Below are 25,986 nucleotides of genomic sequence, written 5' to 3'. Positions count from 1 at the left end.
GGTTCCCCCATGGGAGTGATGACGCTTCTGAGCATGGCTGTGGGAGCCCTTTGCTGAGCTGGGTCTGGCTGGGCTCAGGTAGTGCGTGAATACAGGGCAGGCACCATGAGCCTGGAGTATTTACAGAGAGGCTCGAGGAGTCTCTGGGGAGAGCAGCACAACTTGCATATTAAACCAGAAACTGCAATTAACAACAAAGGCCATTTTTATAACATTTTTATTAAAGTCTTAATGAACAAATAAAGCAGCAGAGCAATCTGCATGTGCAGTTGTGAGATATAAAACTGCCTGAATCGAGATGAAGCAGCAAGAAGCTTTGGCTTCTCATTTTCTGCTAGATAAGTAAAACTAGACAAGTAAAACTGAACTGCAAAGACGGGAGAGGAGAGGGTCAAGAGAACAGTGTGTGTGATCCAGGAACCCTCAGCTTGTGGTTCCTGTGGGCTGGGACAGGCAGCTGGGGTACATCAGTGGCTGGATGTGGATGCTGGGCTGTGGAATCTCCTCTGGGTGATGTGGTGGTGCAGATCCCCATGCGAGGGTCCATGGCAGGGATGCTGCTGTTGGGGGGGGCTGAACTGGGCCATATGGGCATGGAGGTGGAGTGTGGTGGTGCCAGGGCTGGGGCTGGCCCTGCTGGGGGAAGGTCGGGGGCTTTGGCCATCACTGCAAGAGTGGTGTTTGGACACCAAGCTCTGCCTTTGGCTTCGTGTTGTATTGAGCCCCTGGGCCTGGGGTGTTGAAGGGGGTAGGTGGGGTGCGGGAGGCCAGTGAGGTGGCTGTCGATACCATGGGTTATAGGAGTGTCTGCGTTAGGAGCTTGTCTGTACCGCAGGCGATGGGGTGCATCGATCAGCAGCAGGAAGAGGCATTGACAGACGAGTGGGGGTATGGACTGAGCAGAGGCATGGTGGGTGCCGGAGCACGGTGTGGGATTGCTGCCGCTTGCAGCCAGGAGGCTGGAGCCGTGGCCATCTCCTGTGGTGGATGGAGCCGCTGTGGCTGTCCCGGTGCCTGCTCCTGGCCGGCGGGGAGCAGAGACTCACCTTGCTTTGGAAGATGCTCTGCACTTGTCTGTGTCTGGGGGGCATCGTGTGCAGCCGGGTCCCTCTTCTCCCTTCTGAGCTTCCTGGAGCACCAAAGACCCCCTCTTCCTTTTGGCACAAGCGACACCAGAGGGACTTGTGCAAATGATGCATGATACTCCTTCAGCTAACATTTAACCCTGATTGCTTCTCCTCATCTTCAGTAGAATTCAACTAGTTTGCCTGGAATATTAATAATTAAAGATCAAGGAATTCTATCCCAAGCAGCCTTTTCAGCTGAGCGTCTGGGATTGTTTTAAAGCACACAGCGCCGGGTGTTAGTGGCTCTTTGATAGAATTTTGCCTCTTTTAAAGTGCTGACACCAGTAACCCTGTAAATCAGCAGATGATGGAGGGAAATCTCCTGGCTGCTTCTGTTGGTTTTTATGGTTTGATTTGTTAATAGGAGTTCTGGGTTGCAGCCAGGGGATCCTTCACTGGCGAAATGAAGGGTTTGCCCTGTGGTGTGGTGGCCACCACCACGGGCTGTGCAGGGCTGCATGTGTGCATGGGAGCTGATGGGTGTCAGTGCCAGCATGTGTGCCTGCCCAGGGCTGCATCCCTGCAAGAGGTGTCTGTGGGGACATGGCACTGAGCTGGTAGGGGTGTAAAGGCACCTTGGCTTTGAGGGTACATTGGTGGTTGTCTCTGCACAGTGACACAGCCTTGTTGGGATGCTTTGAACGCCCTTTCCCTGCGGGAGCAGTGCAGCAGGACAGGGCTTGGCAGGAGACGCTGCCACACCGGGGATGCTCAGCAGGTCATGGTGTCTGTAGCCTGTTGCTGGTGTTTGCTGTGAGCAGGGCTCGTTTGTGATGATCTCTGCTGCAAAGGAGGATTCTGCCTCCTTACTTCCTGCTGCAGAGCTACCCACAGCAGCTGGTGCTGGCAGCGTGATGTGATGGCTCCTTGGGTGCAGTTTGTCTCTATCAGCAAAGCAGGTACAAAGCGGTGCCAGCACAGAGTGTGTGTGATGGTGTTCACCGTTCCCGGCACGTGACAGGGGAAGGACCCGATTCTGCTGCTGGTAACCAGAGTGGCTGTGAGCTGGAGGCATTGCTCAGGCACAGGCCATGGCAGCAGCCCGTGTGGATGTGTCTGATTCCAGCACTCAGAGCGTGTGCCTGGCACCCCTGCCTGCAGCAGGAGCGGGCAGGGCAGCTGCCATCCTGGAAGTCATCTGTCCTAATGCCCAACGTGTGTCCCTGGGAGCGGGGCTGCGGCTGGACTTTCCCTGCTGTGTCCTGCTTGTGCTTTAGTGCTGGGGGCTGGAAGGGCAGAAGGGATCCCTATGGGCAAAGGGAACGTGTTTCCAAACTGCAGAGCAGAGGTGCTGTCATGGGACAGGAGCTGATGCTGATGCTCACTGGGAGCCTGAGAGCACCCAGTGCTGGTGCAGAGTTCCTGAGGGATCGGGCTCCCGTCCTGCTCCCACCCTTGCTGTAGAGCTGAAGCTTCATTTATTCTGAAGGGAAAAGAATTCACATCTCACTGACCAACGTGAACCCAAATACAAATAAATTTCTCCCAAAGTGCAGTGGTTGGAGGAAGCTAAAGGCCGTTATTCAGGCTGACAGCAGAGGAGCTGCATTCCCTCTGACAAGCAGCAAAGGCTTATGTTTTATTCACCAGGCCTGAAAAATACCTTCCCGAAGAGGGGGCCCATAAATAAACCAGTGTGATGAATATTACACAGGATAAAAACTGATAAAGCCAGGGCCCTAAACACGAGATGCACAAAGAGGTTAGGAAAGCACATGGTTTGCATTACGGCCCAGTCTGCGGGGCGGGTGGCAGGGAGGGAAGGGGAAGCCGCTGTGGGGATGCTCCTGGTCCCAATGGCCAGGTCAGCTCCTGCCACCCACCCCTGTGGGGGCAGGCGGGGCTGGATGTGCCCCCCAGCCTGGGGCAGAGCAGGGAGGTTGAGGGGCTGCAGGGATGTTCCTCCCCACCGCAGTGGGATCCTGGGCACCATGGTCCATGCCTGCAGTGTGTTTCCTGGCTCTGACTTGTCCTTGGTTCCTTGGGGTCTCCCTTGCAGGGTTTCCTGGAGTGTTTCTGGCCCTAAAAGCCCTGGATTTAGCAGTTCCTGCAAGGTTGTGTCGATGCTGAGCCTCGGGGCTGAGCTGTGGCAGGTCAGGAGGCGGCAGTTGGAGTCCAGGAGCAGCCCAAGTGCGGTGCCCCGGTGCTTTGCCAGCGGGTGTGCAGTGGGGTGAGGCCTGGGCAGAGCTCCCAGAGCTCATCTGCTGTAGCTCTTGGGATCATTTCCTTTTCCTGCTCTCCGCCCGCTTTAAGAAACCCAAGCACAGGGCTCCTGGGGGGACCGTGCGTCCCTTGGGAGGCCGTGGATGTGCGAGAGGCGTTTTGCTGAAGGCAGAGGGAAGCTTGCACAGATTGATGCGCTGTAAGCCCATGTTTGGCAGCTCCTGGGTGAACTGTGTGTAACCTCCTGAGGAGTTCTGCTTCCTTGGGAGAGGTGGAGCCCCGTGGGGAGTGGGAGCAGCCCCTGCCCTGCGCCTCCCCGCCGAGCAAAGGCAGGAACCTTGAAATACGAGCACTTAGCGTTTTATTACACCATTTAATTGCTGCCTGACAGTCAAATCCACCATTAAAAACACCAAAGCTCAGGGGAATCCACCATTGGTATTCAATGTGCAGCTTGCTTCTCGCTGCCTCCTCTCCGAGATCCCATCTGCTGCCTCCTTCCACCCTGCTTGCTCCCTGGACGGGGCTGATGTGTGTTGGTCTTGCTTGCAGAGACCTGGGTGGAACTGGTGGGTGCCAGTAGGGAAAACACGGAGGGAGCTGTAGGGCTGGTGCCAGCCATTCCTGGGAGCACGAGTGTGGAAATGTGTCCCACCGGAACCAGGCACCGGCTCTGGGCTCTCTCCCCTGGGTCTCCGCTCTCTTCCTGGGGTCCCGTGCACAGGGCCCTGCCTCCCTGTGCCATGGGCACCCGCTGTGCTTGCAGGCTGGGTGCTGTCAGATCCTGGTTTTCCATGGAGCAGGGCTGCGGGCAGCTCTCCTCAGCCTCGGTGCTCATCAGATCTTCTGGAATGAGAGGCTGGTCCTTTCTTGCTGTGTCTTGGAACAGGAGCTCAAAGCAGCCTGAACAGTGGGAACCATCCTTGGCCTTGGCTGCTCATGGCTCCTGGTGGGAGCTGCTCTGCAGATGCAAAAACCAATTTGGGAAACTGCTTTTCATGTTGGATACAGGATTTTCAAAGCTTTTTTCTTCTGAGCTGCAGCTTCTTGTGCCCAGCTGGGCGCTGGGGTGTGGAAGAGGCTCCTGTATCGTGTCAGCATCCTCCTCGCTGGGGCTGGATGCTCTAAAGGGCTTCAGGACCTGACCGTGTGCTCCGGACCACGTTGTCCTGGGTCACTGGGAGCTGAGCATCCCTTCTTTGTGTGACCCTGCTGCTCCCTGCCAGCAGTGGAGGGGCTGGGCAGTGATGGGCTGTGCCGAGTGGTTCTCGCTCACACTCCCCCAGGTAATGATTTGTCTCTATGTCTGCTGTGTAAAATACTGGTGCCGGCTGCTGTGGCAGGGTGCCTGAACTGGGCAGCTCTTGGCTGCTGAGAGGATGTGGGGAAAGCACCACCGCTGTGCCCCCAGCCATGGAAGGAGCCCCCCAACAGATGTGTTGTGGGGGAGCCAGACCTGGCAGGGAGAGGGCCACCAGGTCCCTGTGTAATTGAGGTTATCTCAAGTTACCGGTTTGCTCCCTTGAGGCTCCCCCTTCCTCGTGCTGTCCCCAGTTACAGCAGAAGGTGACTGCGGATGTTGCTGCTGGGGGGGAGAGGGATGGTCCAGGCCCTCTTTAAGTCGTAGCTGAGACCCTTCAAGGTGAGGATGTTGCATAGTAGCTGCGTCTCTGGCTCCCCAACCCTGATCCTGCTCATGCTCAACACCACTGTCCTCATCATGGGTGGCCATGAGGAGCCCTGCTCCTTTGCCCATGGCCACTTGAGCAGCACCGGGGCGGTTGGGACCCCCTGCTCCTCAGTGCTCTGCTTGGGGGTCCCCGGCTGCCCCCACCCCCCTGCTTCCAGCACTGTATTAAAAAACCATAATTGATTTTCCTGCCTGCCAACGCTTAACCTGGACTCTCCCGCTGCAGCAGCAGAGCCTAGCTCCAGCAGCTCTGGAGAGCCCAGTGAGTTATAGTAATGGACACTCTTGTGGCTGTCTGTGCCGCTCGTAAATCTCTCCTCTCCTGCAAGTGCAGATGCTCCATACTCGTCCATCATCCCGCGGGCAGCGCCGGGTGGGTTTCTCCTGTGAGGCTGCTTTTTCTGCAGCTGAACGGACCCGCGCCGTGGTGAGAGCTCTCTCATGGAGCGCGAGCGGCCCCGCTTAGGAGGCAGGGACAATAAATATCCCAGGGCTGGGTGGGAGGAGGCAGCGCCGTGGGGTGAGCTGACACAGAACCGTGCTGGCAGCATGGGGTGACCCTGAGCAGGCAGGGGATGGGATGGGATGGGGGGGGTTGCACTGCTCTGATCCCTGCCCCAGGGCACGCGGCTCAGGCATCAGCAGGAATCCCACCTGCATTGTGCGTGTGTTAAAGGTGTATCTGGTCATGTCCTTTCCCATGTGGTTTGATGGGCTGTTGGTGATGCCTTGTCAGCTGTGCCAGTGGGCACTGGTGTGAGCCAACAGAGCTGCAGCTCCTGCCCGGCCATCCTCAGCCCAGCAGCTCTGTCCCGTGGCAATGCTCTGCCTGGGGCGCAGGAATGGCTCCTGAGCCATCTTGGCATGTGCTCTCAAAACTTGATCCCATGAGGACAGGCCCCTGAGCTGCCTGTCCCCAGGTCCCAGGGGCTCTTGTTGGTTGCCTGTTGATGCCAGCCCCATCCCTGCTGCTCTGCCCCCTCCCCACATCAATGCGTCGATGCCAACAGCACAGCGCAGGAGGCAGTGATGCCCGGTCATGGTGCTAAATACATCAGCTCCTCCTGCAGAGTCGATTCCAGCCTGGTTATGGGGATCTTCTTTGGTATTTAACATCTGAAACGTGTCTGTGCCTGCGAGTGCTGGGGGGCGGGCAGGCTGCAGGGTCTGTGCTTGGAGCTGCGCTGTGGTTCCCTGGGCTCAAACTTTGCCCCTTGTGTGGGGACTGCCACCAAGCCCTCTTCCATAGGGAGGTTTGTCCCCACGCCAGTGGTCCTGGGGCGGCCGGAGAGCAGAGCAGGGGGTGCAGCTGCAAGGTGCACACCCAGGGCTTTAGGAAGCAACTCCTGTCCTCGGCTGATGCAGGGCTCAGAGCTGCCTTTGCTCAGTGCTGCCCCGCAGCAGAGCCCGAAGCGGCCCCCCCCTCGTGCCCCTGGGTCCCGGAATCCCCTGACACGGCCCTTAAGCGCTCCCATTAACATCTCTGCATCTTGCCCATTGCAGGGCCGGCCCGAGCGTGGCGGGTGGCAGCACTGGGCTGCCTTTAATTGCTTTGGAGCTCTTGCTGCTGGCAGCGCAGCCGAGGGGTCTCTGTCCTGCAGTAATGGCCTGGAACTGGGTCAGACCGTGAGGCTGGAAGGGCAGTTGCAGGGGGTCAGAGCAGAGCAGGCACCGCTGTGGGGTTGAGGCAGAGGAGCCCTTTGCTGCTGAGGGGCTGGAGCTGGTGATGGAGCTGCTCTCATGGCCGCACATCTCATGATGTGCTCCTGTGCTGAGCTGCCACCAGCCCCTGGGGCCATCCTGCTCCTACCCAGTGCCACCATCTGGCACCTCCAGACCTACTGGAGCTCGGTCAGCTGAGGGGAAAGGTGCTGCTGGCTGCGTGGTGCCTGGGGACAGTGTCCCAGTGTCTCCCCAGGGGCCATGGGGGGGTCCCAGCAGTGCCAGTGCTGGCAGCTGCACGAGTGCCACTGCAGTGATGGGGCAGGGAGAGCAATTGCAGCCGTGATTAATGGCACGTTGGTGGGGCTGACAGCTCGTGGTGCCCGTTGTGGCATTGAGCAGCTGGATCCTGTGCTCCCGACAAGCGAGGGCAGCCCCGTGTGGGCTCCCGGTACCGGCTCTGCCCGCTCACAGCCGGTTTGGGGATTCTAGCAGCATCGCCCAGGTTTATTAAGCCAATAAAGCAACGCTAAGTGTCCGCACGCCAGAGCCCCTGAGGTATCTTTATTGCAGAGAGGAGCGGGGGGATCCCAGTGCCTCTGCGCTGATGATTGCTCTGTCACACTAATAAATAGAGAGGAGCAGGTAGCGCTGCGCCAGGCTGCGGGGTGGCTGCTGTGCCTTGCACCAGGCATTCAGGAAGGTGCATTTGCCTCTCCTGACCCAGGTCCCTGTGAAGCACCTCAGTTCCCTTTGTGCTGGGAACAGGTAGGGAGAGCCCAAGGTGCTGCATGACTCTGGGATGCTGGTGGCATCTCCACCTGCTTTTCCCCCAGTGAGCTGGGCAGGGAGAGAATCATCTCCAACATCCCTCCCTGCGCCTGGGGCTCTGCCTCTGCTCCCAGCCCTGCAGCTGGGAACTGCTGCTTGATAACGCCAAGCAGGGTCTCCCTGGTGCAGAAACACCCAGGCCAGCTTGGACAGGGCTTGGAGCAACCTGTTCTAGCAGAAGGTATCCCTGCCCGTGCCAGGCGGTTGGAACTGGAGGAGCTTTAAGGTCCCTTCCAACCCAAAGCAGGCTGTGACTCTATGATCCTGATGGACCAAGGTGCTCCAGAGCGGTGTGGGGGGCCCGGGAAGTCCTTCAGCACCCCGGAGCGCGGCAGCACTGCCCGCAGCCCTCCCCATGCTGCAGTGCATCCATGAGGGATGCTGGAGGGAGGCGATGCACTGGCAGCATGCAAAGCAGGCCCTGTATAATAGATAATAATTAATAGACTGCTCCAGCGGCTAGCTAGGTAAGTAGATAAATAATTTTAATTATCCTTGGGGAGGCTGTAAATTCACACACAGCCCTTTATTAAACTCTCTGTTTACAACAGTCATTTATATTGTGTGTCATTTTGCATAAAACCCCCTTGGGGCCGAATAGTGCTGTGTAATAACGGCTCCGTTATTGCCAGTGCCTGTGCTCCGGAGCTGCTGGTAGCACGGGCTGGAGCACCGTGGGCAGGGACATGGGAATGTGGGTCTGTGGGAACCTTTGGTGTGCTCCTGAAGGTGCAGAACTGGTGCTGTGGCCCCCTAATGCTGAGCTCTGTTCTCCTGGAGGGTCCTCATGAGTGCCCCCAGAGTCTTGCTCTTTCCCAGTGGAGTTCCTGGCTTTGTGCTGGTGGCAGGTTGGTTTCTTCCCCCTTCTTTGCGCATGTCTCTCAAAAGAACCATAAATTCCAGGCTGTGAAATCCCGCTGCGTCAGCAGTCTGCGAAATGGATTGGTATTAAACGTGACAAAAGTCTCTCTAATTCACCCTGGCCAGCTCCTGCTTCCCTCCCTCAAGACACAACTGAGAAGTGGAAGGATGGAGCTTGCCATCGTCCCTGCCTGGGGTACCACCATCACCTGTTGCTGAGATGCTCATTAGTTATGGGTTATTTGCAGATAACACTGCTGTGCTGCATGCAATGCCCATCCACACGTGCGCTCCCTCCTAGCACACATGTGTGCTCTGTCTCCCGGCCCATTTACACCTGCAGGGCTTTCAGAGGGGTTTTGCTGGGGCAGAGGGGTGCAGGAGCCGCAATGCTCACAGTGATGCTTGCAGCGATGCTCGCTGTGGCAGCAGGGACCCGCTCGCTCGTCGCAGTGACCTCGCTTGCAGAGCATCGTGCTCCATGGACTGATTTGTTTCCAGTGGCAGTTTCTGGCAGAGGCCCCGCCGACATCAGGACAAGAGTCTCTGGGGGTTTAAAATTACCTTTACAGGAACAGTGTGTGTTTCTCCCTTCCTGGATGGGTTTGTGAGAGCATTTTGGTGCCAGGGGGGTCTGTGCTCGCAGTGGCTTGGGTATGTGCACAGGGTAGCTTTGCAGTCAAATAACCATGTAGTTTAATACCCCTGTGATCGGGGCTGATGCTCGTGTCATTGATTTTGAAACGCTGTATTGCTTCTCTATCAAGTTAGCCTCATTTCCAGCAGGTTAAGTAACTCGCTTCCCCTCACTGCAGGAAAGGGTTCTAGCCTTTCCCTCCCTATGTTTTTGTTCCCTTTCTGGAAGCTCAGCAAGTTGGAAGCAGGAGAGGGCTGTGCCAGTGCTACCAGCCCCAGTGATCCTGAGCTATCCCAGTGGTACCTCAGCTCTAGCCTTCTCTGGGGGATGCAGAGATGCATCCCTGTGCCTGTTTGGAAATGCACAAGGGTAGAAAAGAGAGGGACCAGAGAAATGGGACATGGGGACTTTACAAGTCTCCTTTCATCTGTTTCCAGAGCCCGGAGGGATTGTGTGTTGTAGCAGCTTCCCAGGATTTCAAATCCCAAGTGGGCAGAGCAGAACAATAGGCACAACTGCTGGTTCCCAGCTCCCATCGGTCACCACCTCCTGTGGAGCCAGAGCCTGTGGCTTCACCGTGTGTGGTTCGGGCATGGTGGGGGGACCCAGCAGTGCTGGGACCGGACCAGCCCTGAGCCCATGGCTGTGGATGCAGGAGGGGTGTATGAATCTGAAGGGAGTGTCTTGCCTCTTTCCCCATCCATCCCCCCCGGCTCTTCCCTGCTGCTAGCCCAGAGCTCAGGGTTTGTTCATCACCATCTGCTCATCCTTGCCTCTCCAGCAGCACTGGGACCCATCACCCCCTGCACTGGGGGCTGTGCTGGTGCTCATCCTCCCCTTTCCCTGCTGGGGCTCCTGCAGGCCGTTCCAGGCTCACGGGGTGCAATGGGGTGTTGTGGGATGCTGCGCAGGGGGAACGCTCCCCAGCACTGGGCTAGGGTTATTAGTTAGTTTTAGCAATCGATATAATTGATGCTGTGCTCGCTGGAGGAAGCCACTGGAGGGCTGTTCTTCCAACTCATTACATTTAGAGCTGAACTATCCCCCTTTTATATAAATCCTGACAGATAAAGATAAAATACACCATTTCTGTAGAGCTGCATCCCAGAGCCAGGCCTGCCTCTGTCCGGGGCCACCCTGAGCACGTGTCTTGGGAAAGGTCCCCTGGTTCTGCTGAACAGGGCCTGGAATAGACATGCCAGAGACACCAAAACTGCTCCAGAGGCTGTCACCTCAGGGTCCCACCTGTCCCCTCTGCTATGCAGGAGGCACTGGGGTGGTGGAAAGGGAGCCGCTGGTGTGCCCACTGTGGGGCAGCCCTGGAGCACTGCCCACGTGGCTGGAGGACACGAGATGTCCTTAAGGGACAAACCTCTGAGTGTGACCGCTCAGCCCCGAGCAGGAGCAGCCCAAGGTTTGTAGGGAGCATGAGAGTGCCTGGGTTCCCCTTGGGCCTTCCTGCTCCTCCGGGGCTGTGGGAGTGTGTCCATGTGGAGCTGGGCACACAGAGCTGCTCCCCAGAGCCTCACAGGGGGGTTGCAGCAAAGCCAGCCCAGGGGCTGCGGCGCGGCGCCCGGGCTCACTCTGAGGGATCCTTCCATTCACTTGTGTAGTTTTTCATTCCAGATGAAATTAAGCTACAGAGAGCAAACCCAAAGCTTTTATTTTTCAAGCAATGCATCAACGCGTCCCTTGAGGGGAACACACGGAGGTTTTCCTGCACTTTACCGGTCCTCCCTGTCTCAGATCCGCGCTTTCAGAGCGCTCGCCCCCGGCCAGCTCCCGCGCTCCAGGGTTTCGGTGCTTTGGGGTTTTGTTTCTTTCTGGTCTTTGCTATTGTTTCCAATCAATTTTGCAGTAGGTTCGTGTTGAGGATAAAAGCCTCTCCCGTCCTCAGCTCATTCAGCAGCATTCCGTGCCCTTGTGCCACTGCTGCTGCTGCAGGGACAGCAAGGACCAGGCAGAGACCCCGCACTGGAAGGCTGGTCCTCACCCATGGGTCCCCTACTTCTGCTCCTAGTGCCTGCGGCTGAGGACACCCCAATATGGTGGCTCTTCCCCCATGGTCTCACCCCTTTGCAGGGCTGCTCCACATTCCTGCAGGCTCCTCCAACAGCTCTGGTTCCCATCTCCCAGCCTGCTCAGTCCCATAGTGATCCCAGCGGTCAGGGGTCACCCCCCAAGCAGAGCTGTCTCCTTTTGTCGTGTCCCATCACGTTATCACTAAAGAGGTTGAGCCACAGGTTAATTTATGGTGTACGGGGGAGCCAAGGATGGGAATAGCATCTGCCCTCTAAATAAGTCATGAAGCAGGATCCCAACAGCACAATTAGAACCCTCCGTTAATGATTATTTATGGGGCTGGGAATGTTTATTTAACCTGGCTATATTAAATATTAAACCAGATTATGATATTTATAAGTGTATTTACAACAGGAGGGAGTGGTGGGATGGGAGGTGAGGTGAGGGGGGCACTGGTGCTGGAGGGGCCATGGGCAATGCACAGTGGCTTGCGGGGATGGATGCTGCTAGGCATGACCTCTGCAGGGTCTCATCCAGCAAGGGACAAGCCTTGTGTTGGCCCTGCCTTGCCTGTGAGAGGCTTGGGGCTCCTCCTGCCCTGCACGGGGAGAGGGAAAAGCCCTGTTTGTCCTGGCAGGGCCGGTGGGATGTGGTCAACTGTGGCCATCAGCAGGCACTGGGGGGATGCAGGGAAATGCTGTTAGTGGAGTCCTGACTGAGGAAACACCAGGTTGAATTGGTTTCACTTCCAGTTGGGAAGTCTGTTGGCAAAGCAAAGCAAAGCAAAGCAAACAGTGTTATTGGCCCCTGAGGAGCTGAGCATGCTGTACCCCAAAGAGCACACTGGGGGCTGCTCTGACTTGAGGTACTTTTGGTCTCAAACCCAGGGTGGGAAGGAATCATCTGCTGTGTTTGGGATGCAGGTCTGGCTGCCCGGTGATGCGCAGGGAGGATGAGTTCTGCTGGCACTGGGTGTCCTCCTACCCATGCTGCCCATAAGGAGGATGGTTTTGCAGACAGGAGGCATTTGGAGGAGCTAAGGAGCATCCCGAGGGATTTCCAGATGCCAGGGACAGCTGAGAGGGGACCTGTGGCTGGGTTTCTGCAGAGGGTCAGTGCTGCTGTGGCCACTAACTCTATTTTCAGGTACACAATCCAAGATAATGACAGGGCTAATCAAATCTGCAGCATGAGCTGTGGGGTTTGGGGTCAGGAGGGAATGCACCTCACCTACAGCAGCACAGCTTAATGGCTTTTGTCCTGCTCTGGATCAGAGGGGACAGCCAGGGCTCATGTCGGGTCCCACAGCTGTGTGTGGCTGGGTATGGAATTCATACCTGTGGCTGTGTGGGGGATCCAGCTCCTGTCCTGGTCCTAGCGACTGCAGATCAGTGAAAATCCCCCTGTGCTCCCAGTGATGGTGTGATTGCCAGCTCTGCAGCCTGGTGCAGATAAAATGATGATTAAGGGGTCCTACCCTATAAGCAGACAACCATGTTGACCTTATTTAGGCTCCTAATCAATTTGCCCCCGGTGTGATTAATTGAGATGCTTGCCATTGATTTTCTGTGCAGCAGGAGCAGCTGGGTGGGATTCACAGGGATGCCTGCAGGGAGATCTTTGGGTCTGTCTGTGCTGCTGCAGCAGACCAGGATTATCCCGACTACTCCTCATCCGTGGCTCCATGGCCGGCTGCTGCAGGGCTGCAGGAGGCAGCCAGGGCTGGTCATGGAGATCCAGGTGAGATCTGGGCTCCCCAGGAGCCCTCCAGCATCCCACAGATGGGGCAGTGGATGGAGGACCCCAGGAGGGATCGTGCACCCTCCCATGTGCAGCTCAGGGAAGAGCCCACGCAGCCGGTGCCCCTGTGGGTCCCTGTGCCCAGGGTCCCTGCCTGCTGCCTGCCCGGGCACCGTTCTCCTGCCCAGGCACAGGGGTTGCGTCCCCGTTTGCCACTGCCTGCAGCAGGGCTGGAAAGAGGGTCCCTGGAGCATGGCCTTGGCCCAGGTGCACTTTAAGGGTGGTGTGACCCCCTCCCTGAGTGTCCCCACTGGGGGAACTGTGGGATCCCCAAGCAGCAGGAGCCCCTGTGAGGTGCCGGCAGCTGCCGGAGCGGGACCTGCTCTGCCCAGAGCCGCGTGCTGGGGGTGAAGGAGCTCCCACGCTGATGGTTGGGAGGATTTTGGAGCTGAATTGCTGAGCAGATGGATTTACCCTGGGCTGCTCCTTGTGGACTCTGGAACATTTTCTCTTCTGTCACGATCCTGGTTTATGGCTTGCCATTTGCTCCAGCGAGCGCTGAGAGAGCCCTTGGCGTCCAGCGCCCGCTGCCCTTCAGGAACACATCGACACCGCTGCCGGGAGCCGCTTGCTCCTTTTCAGGAATGGGGCTGGGGAGCTGGCAGGACACCCCTGACCCCCTGCCTGTGCTGCCCACACTGCCTGCTGGTGCCGGTGCTGGTGGAGGATGCTGTGGGTTTAGAACGAGCTGTGTATCATTAGTGACCACCTGCAGTGTGAGCAGCAGCCAGCCCATGGTCCAGCCAGGGGGTCCACCGCACTGGGAATGGTGGTGCCCCATCCCGTCTGCTGCTCCATCCCTGCTGCCAGGACACGCAGCAGCAGGGTCTTGCCTAGGGTAGAGCTGAGTCCTGCAGCTGCCAGGACAGGACAGGGCCCCAGATGTGGTATCTCTCTTTGCCTGCTGCCCTCGGCAGCTCTCTGGGGCTCAGCGTTCCCATGTGTATTTCTGCCCCTCTGTTGTATCCCTGGTGCCAGTGACAGCCCTTTGGGGTGTTTCTTGCTGGACCCTTCCACGGTGGCAGCATGTGCAGGGGACAGTGATGGCCCCGGGAGCAGGGCTGTGTGTTCCCCTTGCTCCACTGTCAGCATTCCATGCGGTGATTTGGCCAGCTACTTTGGTTTCTGTCCTTGTTTATGGCTGATACTTCCCTTTCTTAGAAGAAGGGGAAAGATGACACACTATCCCCCATCAAAAGCCCTTCCCCTTCCTCCAGCAGCATTTCTGCCATTTACATTAAAGGCTATAACGGGTCGGAGTAAATGGAGCAGGTTTGCAATTAGTTTTCAAAGTACTTATCTCATTAAAGTAAATGAATTATTGATTTAGTGACACTCATGCTTTTAGTGAGCGGCACAGTGCCATCCCCACTCTGCTGCTGGCTCACGGTGGTGTCCAGCCCGCGCACGCCTGCTCCTCGTGTGTGGCCAGCACCGACCCGTGCTGGATGTGGGGAATGGTGCCTGGGGGAGCTCAGGGACGGCTTTGCAAGGGGCGCCCATCACAGTGCAGGCACTGGGGACTGTGTTACCTGCTGAGCCGAGGGCTGTGCCTGGGATGAGGTTCGGACCTGGTCCCGCACACACTCCTGTGCGCACAGTGGCCGTGCTGGGACACCTCCTGCAAACCCATCCTTGCTGTGCCGAGGTGATGGAGATGGGAGGGAGGCAGCCCACTGGTGCCACGGGTGCTCGGCTCGCTGGGTGCATGGCAGAGGACTGGCATGGGGCTGCTGGGCTGTACAATGGGACTGGGGCTGGTCCCATCATAACCCAGGCTGCCTGTGGCTCCTCCAGAGCAGGGAGAGATGTGTGGGGGGTGCTTGGGGCTGGCTGCTGGCCTCTGTCTGGTAGAGCGCGGCTGTGGGAGGGTGAAGCTCTGACATGCTGCACTGGTGCCAAATGCTTATGGCTAAACCTGCCATCCCCTGGCCAGCTGCTGATTCAGCTCTTTGTGCTTCTCTGTACAGAGACTTCATCTCTCCTGTAAGATAAAATACTCCATTAATGGGAACCTGCCTACTCAGAGCTGCCCCGCTCCGGGTTCCAGGCAGGCAGGGCTGCGCTCTCCCGCTGCCAAGAGCTGAGGCTGCTGCTGCTGGGGCAGCACCGGGAGTGGCCATGGGCACCGGGGCATGCTCAGCTCCGCACGGACACACTGCTCCTTCTCTCCCATGACCCTGTGCTGCTGCGGGATGGGACAAGGGGCTGTGGGAGGGGTGCCAGTGGGATGAGCTGGGAATGCCAGACTCCTGGGTGCTGCCTGGCAGGCAGGCGGGTGCCACTGGCTCTGCAAGTGGGTTCAAGTTGGCAATGGGGAGGCTGAGCTGAGCTCTCAGGCAGAAGCTCTTCCCTGTGAGGGTGCTGAGGCGCTGGCACAGGGTGCCCAGAGAAGCTGTGGCTGCCCCATCCCTGGCAGTGCTCAAGGCCAGGTTGGACACAGGGGCTTGGAGCAAGCTGCTCCAGTGGAAGGGGTCCCTGCCCGTGGCAGGGTTGGGACTGGAGGAGCTTTAAGGCCCCTTCAAGCTATACCGGTCTGGGATTCCATGATTCCCAGATGAGTGTGTGTCTGAAGCACTTTGTCCTTGTGAGTGCAGCACACTGGGAGAGAGGAGGTGGTGATGCTGTGAGAGTCACTGGTTTCAGGCAGGAGGAAGTGTGGAAATGCTGGGAATTGGCAGAAGTTGCAGCAAGGATTTTGGTTGAAAGGCGCACAGCAGCTGCTCAGGCGGGTGGTGTGCTGGTGACCAGCGTCAGGACTGGGATGCTGCAGGGGCATCAATGCTCCCTGTGCGCTGATGGGCTCCCCTTGCCCCTTGCCAAGGCAGAGGGGTCTCCCTGGGTGGGGAGCAAGTTGCTCAGCATCACCACGGCCAACAGTGGTGAAACCCCTCGAGGCTGCCCCAGGGCCCCAGCCCCGCGTGGGACCTGCCACGTACCCCCGGAGCTGCAGGAGCGGGCGCTTGGGCTGTGCTAGTGACAAAACCCCTGCTCCTTTAATTAAAAGTGTTGACTTTGCCCGGCCACAGAACGCGCTTATAAATTAAACACTAAGCCCTTAATGGCCCATAAAGAAATATTCACTGCTGCTTATGCATATAGGGATATAAATAGAGAGGGCTGCCGGGGGAGGGGCAGGATATTATTTTTCCTCAGCCAGATAATCTTTGCTAATGAATTTAATTAAAAGCAAAATTAATTTGGGGTTTTTGGTGGGAGGAGGGGGGTCAAAATGTGCTTGGCAAACTATGGAGAAGTTTCCCAGCAGAGCAGACTGGTGAGCCCGGGCCGCCATGGGGTTTGCCCCGTGATTGTGAGGGGGGATGGCAGTTGTTGGGGTGCAGCTCCAGGGCTCTGGATCCAGGTGGTTTTGGCTGGGTTGGGTTTTGCTGGTGAGCTGCCTCCGTTAGGCTCCCCTGTTCAGGATGTGGGTCCGTGCAAGGCTGCTCAGGGCTCCAGTTAGAGCCAACGAACCTGGAGCTCGGCTGGAAAAGCGGGATCAGGGGCAGGCCCCACCAGGAATGCTGATCCCAACTGCCTGGGGCTGTTCCGAGCCCACCCCATCACTGCTCTGCCAGGGTTTCTCCTCTCCTGCTCGGTGCAGGTGCAGGACAGGGCGGTTTGGAGCGTTCCGGTCCTTGCGGTGCCTGGGGCCACCAGAGATTTGTGCGGGAGCTCCCAGGGCGCGTTCCCGCTGCTGGGGCCCGGCGGTGCTCGGTGGAGGTTCTCAGAAGGCGCCTTCCTTGGGAAGCGTGTTTGGGAAATGAGACTTTGCCCAGCACCGCTCCTCCCCGGGGAGAGCCCGTGCCCTTCAATTATTCATGGCAAAGCGGCTGCCCGGGCTCCCAGCACACCCAAGCCCACCGCAGCACAGCCTGGGGATGCTGCTTCCCCAGCCGGGATCCTGTGAGCGCTTCCTTGGTGAGGAAAACCTCGGGAGCGGGGCTGGGGCAGGGCTGCACCGGGCTGTGCTGGGCTGCACCGGGCTGTGCTGGGCTGCACCGGGCTGCACCGGGCTGTGCTGGGCTGCACCGGGCTGCACCGGGCTGTGTTGGGCTGCACCGGGCTGCACCGGGCTGTGCTGGGCTGCACCGGGCTGTGTTGGGCTGCACCGGGCTGCACCGGGCTGTGCTGGGCTGCACCGGGCTGTGCTGGGCTGCACCGGGCTGCACCGGGCTGTGCTGGGCTGCACCGGGCTGTGTTGGGCTGCACCGGGCTGCACCGGGCTGTGCTGGGCTGCACCGGGCTGCACCGGGCTGCACCGGGCTGTGCAGGGCTGTGCAGGGCTGCACCGGGCTGCACCGGGCTGCACCGCGTCCCCTCGGGTCTGGGGCCAGGCAGTTTCCAACCAACTTCTGTAGGGCTCTCCTGTCCCACAGCCAGGTCCGCCCTGGCGCAGGGGCTGGGAAGGGCGACTCCTGAGGCTGGGAAACGCCGAGTCTGGCTGGGCGAGAGCTTTCTGGAGGGTTTTTATCATAAGAGCACTAATGGAAGTCAGCACCAGCCTAATGAGCTGTGCTCCTCCATGAATCTGCTTCATTGAGGCAGGAATTACCATAATTGATTATCCTGCTGTGCGGCTGAGAGCCCTGTTTGCTAACAGAGGTGCCTGGGAACTGGCTCCGCTATTCCAGAGCCACCACCATGCGTGGCTGGGCCTCTGGACATCCAGATGTTCACAGGGATCTGGACATGGGCTTGGGGCAGCATCTGCTCACCCAGCCCTGGGCACAGGGTACCGACACCCAGAGGTGCCTCATCGGAGGGTGCTGCTTTCCTGGGGTGCTCTAGAGGAGCGCAGCAGCTCCACACTGGACGGCAGAGCCACTGCTGCTGCAGGGCTTGACACCTCCTGATCCCCAAAGAAGCGATTAACAAACAGAAACAGCCCTGGCTTACTCCTTTTAAAGCCCTCCCGTGATGTGTAAGCTGTTCTCATTATTTCTGAGGGTCTGACATGATTTATGAACATTTGTGCTGGCAATGCTGCAAAACCCAATTAGTTCAAGTGCAGCTTTCAGGAAGTTTTCTTTGAAATGTGGCGATGTTCTCCAGGAAGGGCCGGGAGCTGCAGGGCTCGCTCCTGCTGGGACTGCCCTGGGGCGAGGTAGGGGCGGCACTGCCGGGGGCAGGAGCACCGCAGCATCCTTGCTGTGTGCAGGGGGTTTGGGCACACGGAACTTTCTGTGTCCATTACTTTGGCAACAACTGCGTCCAATCCGACCCCGTGTCCTCTGCATGGGGCTGGGCTTGTGCTTGCAGATGCTCGGGGAAGCTGAGGAGGGGGCCTGTGGTCCATAAGAGCTGAGTGAGGTTTGGGGTGTGCTGTCAGAGCTGGAGAAGCTGCTGCTGGTCTGTGTCAGGGCTCAGCCACCCCACAGCTCCTAGCTAGGGCAGGTTTCCCAGCACGCCAGGAGCTCATTCTCACGTTCCTACTTGTATCCGAACGTTTTGCCAGTCAATGAGCAAACAGCATTGACTGTAAGCAGGTTAGTGATGATGATCATTGATTTTAATCCTTCCTCCTCTTTCTTGTCTCTCCTTAGAGAGCCCAGCGTGAGCATCGCAGGAGGAGCTGGGCTGAACAAAAGGTACGAGGCGTTCGGTGCTGCTGCAGAGCCGAGGGCTGCTCTGGGGCTTGGGCAGTGGTTGCACAGCCCCAGCCACTGCGCTCAGGGCCTGGCGTCCCTCTGGGGCCACACTGAGAGCTGCATGCTGAAAGCTGCATGTGAGGGGCTGGGCGCTGCTGTGGGGCCAGGAGGGATGGGGCAGAGCCTGTGCTGGAGGTGGCGGATGCTCCCCTCCACCAGCATCCAGCCCCAGCAGGCGCTGAGCCCCCGTGCAGGCGTGATGTGAGTGGTGCAAGGGCTGCAGTGTCTGTGAGCTGTCCGTGTGTGCTGGCGCTGCTCTCTGTCTGTCTGCGCTCTGGGCAGCTCCTGGGGAAGCCTGGGGAGGGGACTCTGCCCCTACCACAATGGCACCAGCCCCAGGTCCTGCCCTGACCTGGCCGTTGTCTGCTGTGAGTGATGCTTGCCCCAGGGTCCTGCAGCCCATGCTGTGCCACACGAGTTCATGGTGTTACCCAGGCTGAGACCCAGACCAGGCAGGCGATGGCTTGTGCACGTACACAGGGAGCCAGCCCAGTGCCTGCTGGGCAGATGGGGATGGCTCCTTCCCATCATAACCTCACGTTGCTTTGCTTCATGGCAGTAGACTCTAGTCCCACCTCGGGGTGGGGGGACGAGGTCCCTCCAGAGGTCCATCCTCCTGAGTACAGCACAAACCCATGCTCCCCCATGGCCTCAGTGGGTAAAGCAGAGGAGCAAAGATGAGGCAAGGGGCTGGGGATGAAGATGCTGATGGAGGGCACTGGCCCAGCGGTGCCTGTGCAGCAGTGGGAGCAGGGGGTGGCAGCAGGAGCCAGGATTACAGGGATGAAGCCGGGCTGCAGGTCTGAGCCTGGGGGGGGAATGTGCTGGTTGGCAGCAGCGGGGCTGGTGGCACTCGGGTCGGTCCCTGGGGATGGGGGCTGCGGGTGCCTGGAGGCTGTGACTGTGTCTGGAGAGATGCGTGTCCTGCGGTGGGGTCTGCGTCCTGCGGCTCAGCAGCCCCGCTGCTGGTTTGGATGGGAGAGCTGGGACGTGGCTGCAGGTGACAGCACTGTTTGCAAAGGTGCCTTGGTGGCTGTGGATGCTGAAGTGGGAGAAGGTGAAACAGCGCTGGAAAGGGACCCGTGCTGAGGAGCTGAGCTGCTGAGCTGCCCAGTGACCCTCGGTTGTGGCTTGTGTGGTGATGGAGGGGGTTTCTTCTGCTGCATTGGGCTGCTCTGCCCCAGGTCTCTGCATCCGACGCATACTGGGAGCATGTCCCATGCAGTGATATGGGCCTCCAGCAAGCTGTGGGGCTCCAGGGCACGGCTGGGGCTGGTTTTGCAGGTCACAGAGGAGGAGGAGAGGATTTTGATCACCGAGACACAGGAGGGAGTGGGAAGCCCCCATCCCAGCTGCCTGCAGTGGTGGCTCCTCTGCTTTATCACCCTCGCCTGGTGCTGAATTATTGAGAGTGTTGCTTTCTTTTATTGCTGTGCTGGAGGAGAAATGCCTCAGCGCGGCTCTGCTTTGAATATGATGATGGGGCTGGAGGTGTCAGAGCCAGCGGGGCCCCAGGGACCGATCTGCCGCCCCTCTCGCTCCTGTGCCTCCCCTTATTCTTATTTATTCCCTCACTCTCAGTCGAGCGCTCGCAGTTCCGTTACTCCTCCACCGAGCGGGGCCCCAGGGGACAGGGATTTAGTGCCTGAGCAGCAGCGAGCCGAGGGGCCATGGCCAAGCTGGGACCCGGGTGCAATGTTGGGCCATGATGCCCGGGGCCAGTGCCCCAGTGTCGGTGGGGGTCTTGGACTTTGTTCCCATGCACACCACAGTGGTCACATCCCAGGTGGCTGCTCGTGCAGGGACCATCCCCATTGCTCTGCACACGGGGATGGCTTTGGCCACAGCTCGGCTGCATCCAGCAGTGTGGGTGATGCCCCGGTGATGCCCATCCCAGGGGGTCTGCCGGACCCCGGCCGAGCATCCCTGCCTGCCGGGAGCAGGGATGGAGAGTGTGTGCCTGTGCGAACCGGGGCTGCCGGAGCTGGCTGGCACCTCGCAGGTTAACCACAAGAGCCAGGATGGACTCCCTTATTGACAGGGTGCTGAGAAATGCTGAGGCAGGGCACCGGCTGCTCCCAGTGCCAGCGGAGCCCGGGCTGCTGGGCCGGAGCCCACACGCTGCGCTCGCCCCAGCCCTGGCCCCCAGGCTCACCTTGGCCTCAGCCTGCGCTGGGCTCTGAAAGAACAGAGAGGGTTTCATTTCTCTCCATCCTCTCCCAGTTTATTTCCCGGGGGTGGATAAACCCCTGCACCCCCAGGGCTGCCCCGTGTCCATCTCCCATCCCTGCTCTCCAGCCCCCCCCACAGCACCATGCCGGGTGCCAGCAGCTGGCTCTGAAGCTCGCAGCAGCAGCGAGCAACCACACTGTGCAGAAAGTGAGGTGAGAAGACAGGGGGCTTGTCCATGCTGGCCCTTGGTGCTGGAGGTGGACAGTGAGCACCCGAGGGGACAGAGCCCACCGAGGAGCAGCGGTGCTCAGCGCAGCTGGCATCAGGAGCAGCCCTTCACCCGATCCCACGGAGCTGCTCAGCACCCTGCTGCCAACATGATGATGTACTTCTGGGTAGGTAGCAGTGTGAAGGGTGGGCATTTCCCCTCCCTTTCTGACGGGTTTTGCTCAGGGTCAGGGCTGTTTCTTGCTGATGCCAGGCTGGAAGAGCTCTCCTCATGGCTTGCAGGCAGGGATGTGATGTGATGCTGGAGGCAGGCCTGGTGCTGGGCAGGGAGGCAGAGGCTGGCAGCGGTCCCTGCCTGGGCACTGCCTGAGGGCACCCCCATCACCATCCCGCCTCCCCTCTGCGGGTGCTGGCTCCTGCATGGGGTGGTTGAGGCTACCCAGGAACAGCCCCAGCCCCGTCCCTCTCGGCTGTGCCGGGTTGGTGAGCGCGGCGCTCGGTGGGTTCCTGTCCAGGTGGTTTGGAGCCTGCATGGTTCTGTCCGGTTGTTCCCCACCAAGCTGGGGGCATGCAGGGCCGGGCTCTCCAGGGTTCAGGATCTCCCTATGCTAGTGGGTCTGTCCAGCCATCCAGGGGGATGCTGAGATCCCCCCAGGCATCCCAAGGGCTTTGAGCAGGGATGGGGAAGAGTAGGATGTGATGGGGTCTGTCCAGGCGCTCTGGACAGGAATGAGATGCTGGATGTGGGTGCGAGCTGCTCTCCTGGCACGGCTGGGACAGGGAGCAGAGGAGAAGGTGATTTAGGACAGCAGCTTCCTGCAAGTCTGCACCCAAAGGTGCAGGGGCTGGGCTCAGCATCAGGCTCAGCACCATCCGGGGGGGCTCCCTGTGGCATCCCAGCCCACGAACTGGGGTTTAAGCCAGTGCACGAGCTCCTTTCACCACCTGCCTCCTGCTCCCAGTCCCTGGCGCTGGCTGCGGTGCTGGGGGGCTGCGGCGGCCTGCGGGGGATACAGACTTCAGAGAGCTGGATCCCGGAGCAGGGAGCAGAGCGGGTGAAGGGGATGTGGGGAAAGGAGCTTACAGGAAGGAGGAGAATGTGGATTCATTGTTCCTCAGGGACCCAGCTTCCAGGCGTAAGGTGCTTTGTCATGAGAGGTCTCAGTGCAGGCGCTGGGCAGGAGCCTTCTGCTGGGGCCTTAATTCTGCCCACAGGCTTCATGAGCTGCCAATGGCTCTGGAGTGTCCACTTGAGGTTCCGTAGGTGCCGTGTGGCCTCGCTGAGCTCCAGACGGTGCGGGGTGCAGGCTTCCCATGGGAGCTCCTGCAGTGTTTGCTTGTTTGGGCAGTGCAGGATGCTCCTCTGCATCCCCTGCGGTGCATGGGCTGGGTCTCGGTGCAATGGGTCCCAGCAGGGCTGGGAGAGGGCTTTGCTCCCTGCGTGGTGGTTTCTTGGCGTCGTAGGTGCCTCTCCATCATGGGAGCAGGGGTTTGCTTCCCTGTGTGGCAGGAGCACGGCCCTGTGGGAGCACTGCAGTGGCAGGCGGCAGCGGGTGACTCGGGAGTCGGCACTGCAACAGGCTGAGATGCCAAAGCAAAATGTCTTCAAATTAGCAGTAATTGCAGAGGAAATAGAGAGCGTGTGGGGTGAGTGGAAGGAGGGGTCTATAAATATTATGATTCTTAAAGTTTGCCCTGGAGTCCTAGAGCCTGGTTAAACGCTAATATCCTGTCTGTGCATTTAAAAAGCCTTATAATGAGGATTGAGTGTCTACTTGCCGAGTACTGATGCTCCTCTCTGCCCACCTGTATGCTGCTCCTGGTGTCATCCCTGCCTGGCTGCCCTGTGCCCAGCACCGGCAGTGCCCCCTGTGCCCATGCTCGGGGATGCACTGACAACCCTGGCCTTGACCATCCCATCCTGCCCCCCGCACTGGTGCCCCCGGGCTGCTACCAACGCCCCGCTGCAGCCTGCAATGGGGGTGATTTCCTTGGGACCCCCTCATCAGGCAGCAGCTCTGATCCCAGGGAAGGGGCTCTGGGAATGTGGCGTTTCGGGTTCCCAGGTCTGCAGTTGCTCATTCCTCACACCAGCTCCATCCTGCAGTGGCCACTGGTGCTTGGTGCCCTGCCGGTGTGGTGCAGTGTGTTACCTGCTGGTGCTGCCCGCTCAGCCCAGTGCTCAGCAGTGTCTGCGGCAGCCGGCTCTGCTGCCTGCACGGTAATGCTCATTCCATCTGGGGAGCCCGATTGCTGCCTTGTGTAAATACTGTGTCAAGCACAAGGGCTTTTGGCAGGCGCCAGCGCTCTCATGGCTGCGGGGATGGCTCCTGCCTGTGCTGCCCAGCCACAGGTATAAACCGTGTCCCACGGGAGCTGCCATGAGTCCCGCAGGGAGCTCGAACGTGGCCGGCTGCCGGAAGGTGCCTGTGACCGGTTTGCTCCCACTGGATGGTGGCGGGATGGGAACCCCGGCTCCCCTGCTTGTGCATCTCGGGGTGCTGCAACTGAGCACAGTTCACTGTGGTGAGCACCGAGGGTCCCGAGGCACCTGAAGGGCAGCGGGACCCCCCTAGGCACTGGCCCAGCTGCTGTCCCACTCTGCACAGCACTGGCAGCTCTGGCTGGAGGGCAGAGTATCTGCAGGTGCCCATCCCATCCCATCCCTCCCTGCAGCGGGCAAGGGAAGTTCCAGTGAGGTGCCGGTTTTCCCTAGATCCCATTAAACTTTCATGTGCTTTCTCTGCATTTCTGCTCCCCTCCTGGCTGCCACGGCTGCCGTGTGCTGGTCATGGTCCCCTCCTCACCCAGCGATGTGGCGGGCAGGGATGTGGCAGCCGAGGGCAGAGGCGGCAGCAGTGAGGGTGCTGGGATGCTGCGGAGTAAAGGTTTTCACTGGAATCTCCGGCTTCTTTGGGAGTTGAGAGCAGGTGAGGGTTCCAGTAACCCCTCTGGGAGCTGCTGGAGAGGGAAGAGGAGGAAGAAGCAGGAGATGTAGAACAAGTTTAACTGGGTGCAGAAATGGCTGGGCCAGGCATCCCCAGGGAGCCGGGGCATCCTCCTCGACATCCCCCACGCAGTCCTGGGATCCCTGTGCCCTAGCAAGGCTGCTCCCTATCAGCCATACCAGGATCCAGGACACCTGGGGTTGGTTTAAACCATGTCTGTCTTTCAGAGGTGGAGCAAGGCACTGTGAACCTCTGCGTGTCCGGTGGCTGTCTCTGGAGCAGAGGGAGCAGTGGCACTGTGATGGTGTGGATGTGGAGGGGAGGTGGGCAGGGAGCTCCCTGCAGTGGGGCAGGGCCTACTGGCATGTGGGGCTGTTGCCCATCACCTCTGTCAGGCCCTTCTCGCTGTCCTGGGCTGTGCCAGCAGTGTGGGACCTTCCCCTCCCTTCACAGCAGCTCTCATCCACCAGTGCCTTCATCTATTTGCTTTATGTCTGTGATGAACTTCTAATGAGTGACTGCCTGGCTTTGGGACATCCTGTGCTCAGGCAGGCTCAGGGCAGAGCCCTTGCCAGGGCTCCAGGCAGAGCTGGGAGCCCTCTGTTCTGTGGGATGCAGTTTCCAGATGGCAGAGGCGAGTGTTCCTCCTCCTCTGAAGGGAGCTGGGTACCCGCAGCTCTGACATCTTCCAGCCTTGGGCACCTCCAGCAGCTCTGCCTCCAGGCTGGCTCCTGGCTGCATGCGCTAGAGCATCCCTGTGCTCTGGGAGCGCTCCCTCATGGTTCAGGGGCATGTGCCCACCAGCTCTGCCGCTTGGCTCTGGCACCTTGCTGGGCTCTAGAGCAGTGGCCAAGCCACTCCTGTCCCGGTGCCGTGCTGTTCTCCCTCTTCCAGACAACAAAATCCAAGGAGTCCTCAAGGGTTCATTAGAAATAAAAAAAATAATGGGAAAAGTGCTGATTTGAAGGAAAGCCAGCCCCTTCCTGTGCATGGGAGCGCATCGCCAACCCATCCCCGAAGGGCAGAGAGAAAGATGTGCTTAGAACTGCAGCCCTGTGCAACTTGTGCCTTTGATCATATATCTTACATGTGCCCTTTGCTTTCCCTCCTCTGATATTTATTAGGTTTAATTTTACTGGGCCGCGGCTGTAAGTGAGACAGATGGAGCGGGGTCTGTGCGCCTCGTGAGCACATCTTAATTAAACAGATAAATAAACTTTCATTCCAGGAGACTTCAGGTTTGGAGGGACCCCTCTGGGGCTGCGGCTCCGCAGGGCTGGGCACAGCCCTGGTGCGCTGCCGGTGCCATCGGCCTGGCTGCGGCACAGTGGCACTGCCGAGGCAGGTGGGAGCAGCAGGTGAGGGACAGCCACTGGTGGTGGTTGGTGATGTTCCCTGCTTCGGGCTGGCACTGCTGTGCTGGTGTCCCACGGGGGCTCCCCACTGCTGTGAGGGCATCTCCGCAGGCAGGCTGATGCTGGTGATGGCTGAAGGAGGGGGAGAGGAGGCTCAAATGCTCCTCAGCTCCTCGATCCGTGCCCAGTTTCCCTGTTGCATTTGTTCTGGGGAAACGTGGCTGGTTCCTGCTGGTGGTGGTGGTGCAGAGGGTCTGCACCAGCGGGGCTGGGGTCCCTGCCCAGCACATCGCTCCATGCACTCTCCTTGCAGGAGAGCAGCGTCCCTCCTTGCCCTGTGGCTGGAGCCAGTCAGGACCTTCCCATAACACGGCTGCTGGCTCATGGCACTGGCACTGGCCAGGAACACCTTTGAGTCACTCACCCTGCCCGGAGCCAGGCTCTGGTGCGGAGGAGGACAGGCACATTACCTCATCCCAGAGCTGGCTCCCACCTCCCATGGTTTGCTTGGTTGGGCACCACAGCCTGGAGCATTGGGCCATGCCCTTCCCTGGTCACCTCCGCCTGAGCAGCGCAGGAGCTGCAACAGAGCCAGACCCGCCCAAGGGGAAGCTGCCCGTCACCCTGCCCAGGGTGTCTCTCACTGTGCAGTGCTGTGGGGTGCTCAGGTGTACACGGCATCTGGTGGGCTCCTCTCCCCACAATGTTTGTCCTCGAGCCCTACGTCCTGCCCATGCACTAGGGCATGCCAGATTGCATGGTACTGGGGCTGCCGGAGTCCCTAGGGAAGGGGAGCTGGAGGCATGTGGGCAGTGTTGGCTCTGAGCGCCGAGGTGTGC

The 25,986-nt window shown here is 59.2% G+C and overlaps 1 protein-coding gene across 16 annotated transcripts in view; it reads left to right on the top strand.

The window, feature by feature from the left end:
- Positions 1–25,986, top strand: part of RBFOX3 (RNA binding fox-1 homolog 3) — a 137,941-nt gene that overhangs the window by 89,825 nt on the left and 22,130 nt on the right. For 11 of the 16 annotated variants that reach the window (XM_061377364.1, XM_061377362.1, XM_061377369.1 and 8 more), the window contains one exon: positions 18,340–18,384. The exons of 1 other annotated variant lie outside the window; for it this stretch is intronic. Coding sequence is in view for 1 of the 15 variants with exons in the window: in XM_061377368.1 (XP_061233352.1) it covers positions 20,994–21,011 (18 nt within the window). In the remaining 14 variants the exon portion in view is untranslated. Of the gene's footprint in view, positions 1–18,339; positions 18,385–20,705; positions 21,012–25,986 lie in introns of those variants that run through there. 4 more of the 16 variants (XM_061377368.1, XM_061377357.1, XM_061377359.1 and 1 more) reach the window with 3 other exon arrangements.

This window comes from Neopsephotus bourkii, unplaced genomic scaffold, assembly GCF_033783945.1.
Source record: "Neopsephotus bourkii isolate Nb327-2 ecotype Australia unplaced genomic scaffold, CSIRO-AGI_Nbou_v1 NB_1749, whole genome shotgun sequence".
Classification (NCBI taxonomy): domain Eukaryota; kingdom Metazoa; phylum Chordata; class Aves; order Psittaciformes; family Psittacidae; genus Neopsephotus; species Neopsephotus bourkii.
The sequence above is the reverse complement of the archived record's forward strand: the minus strand, read 5'-3'. Positions and strand labels throughout refer to the sequence as shown.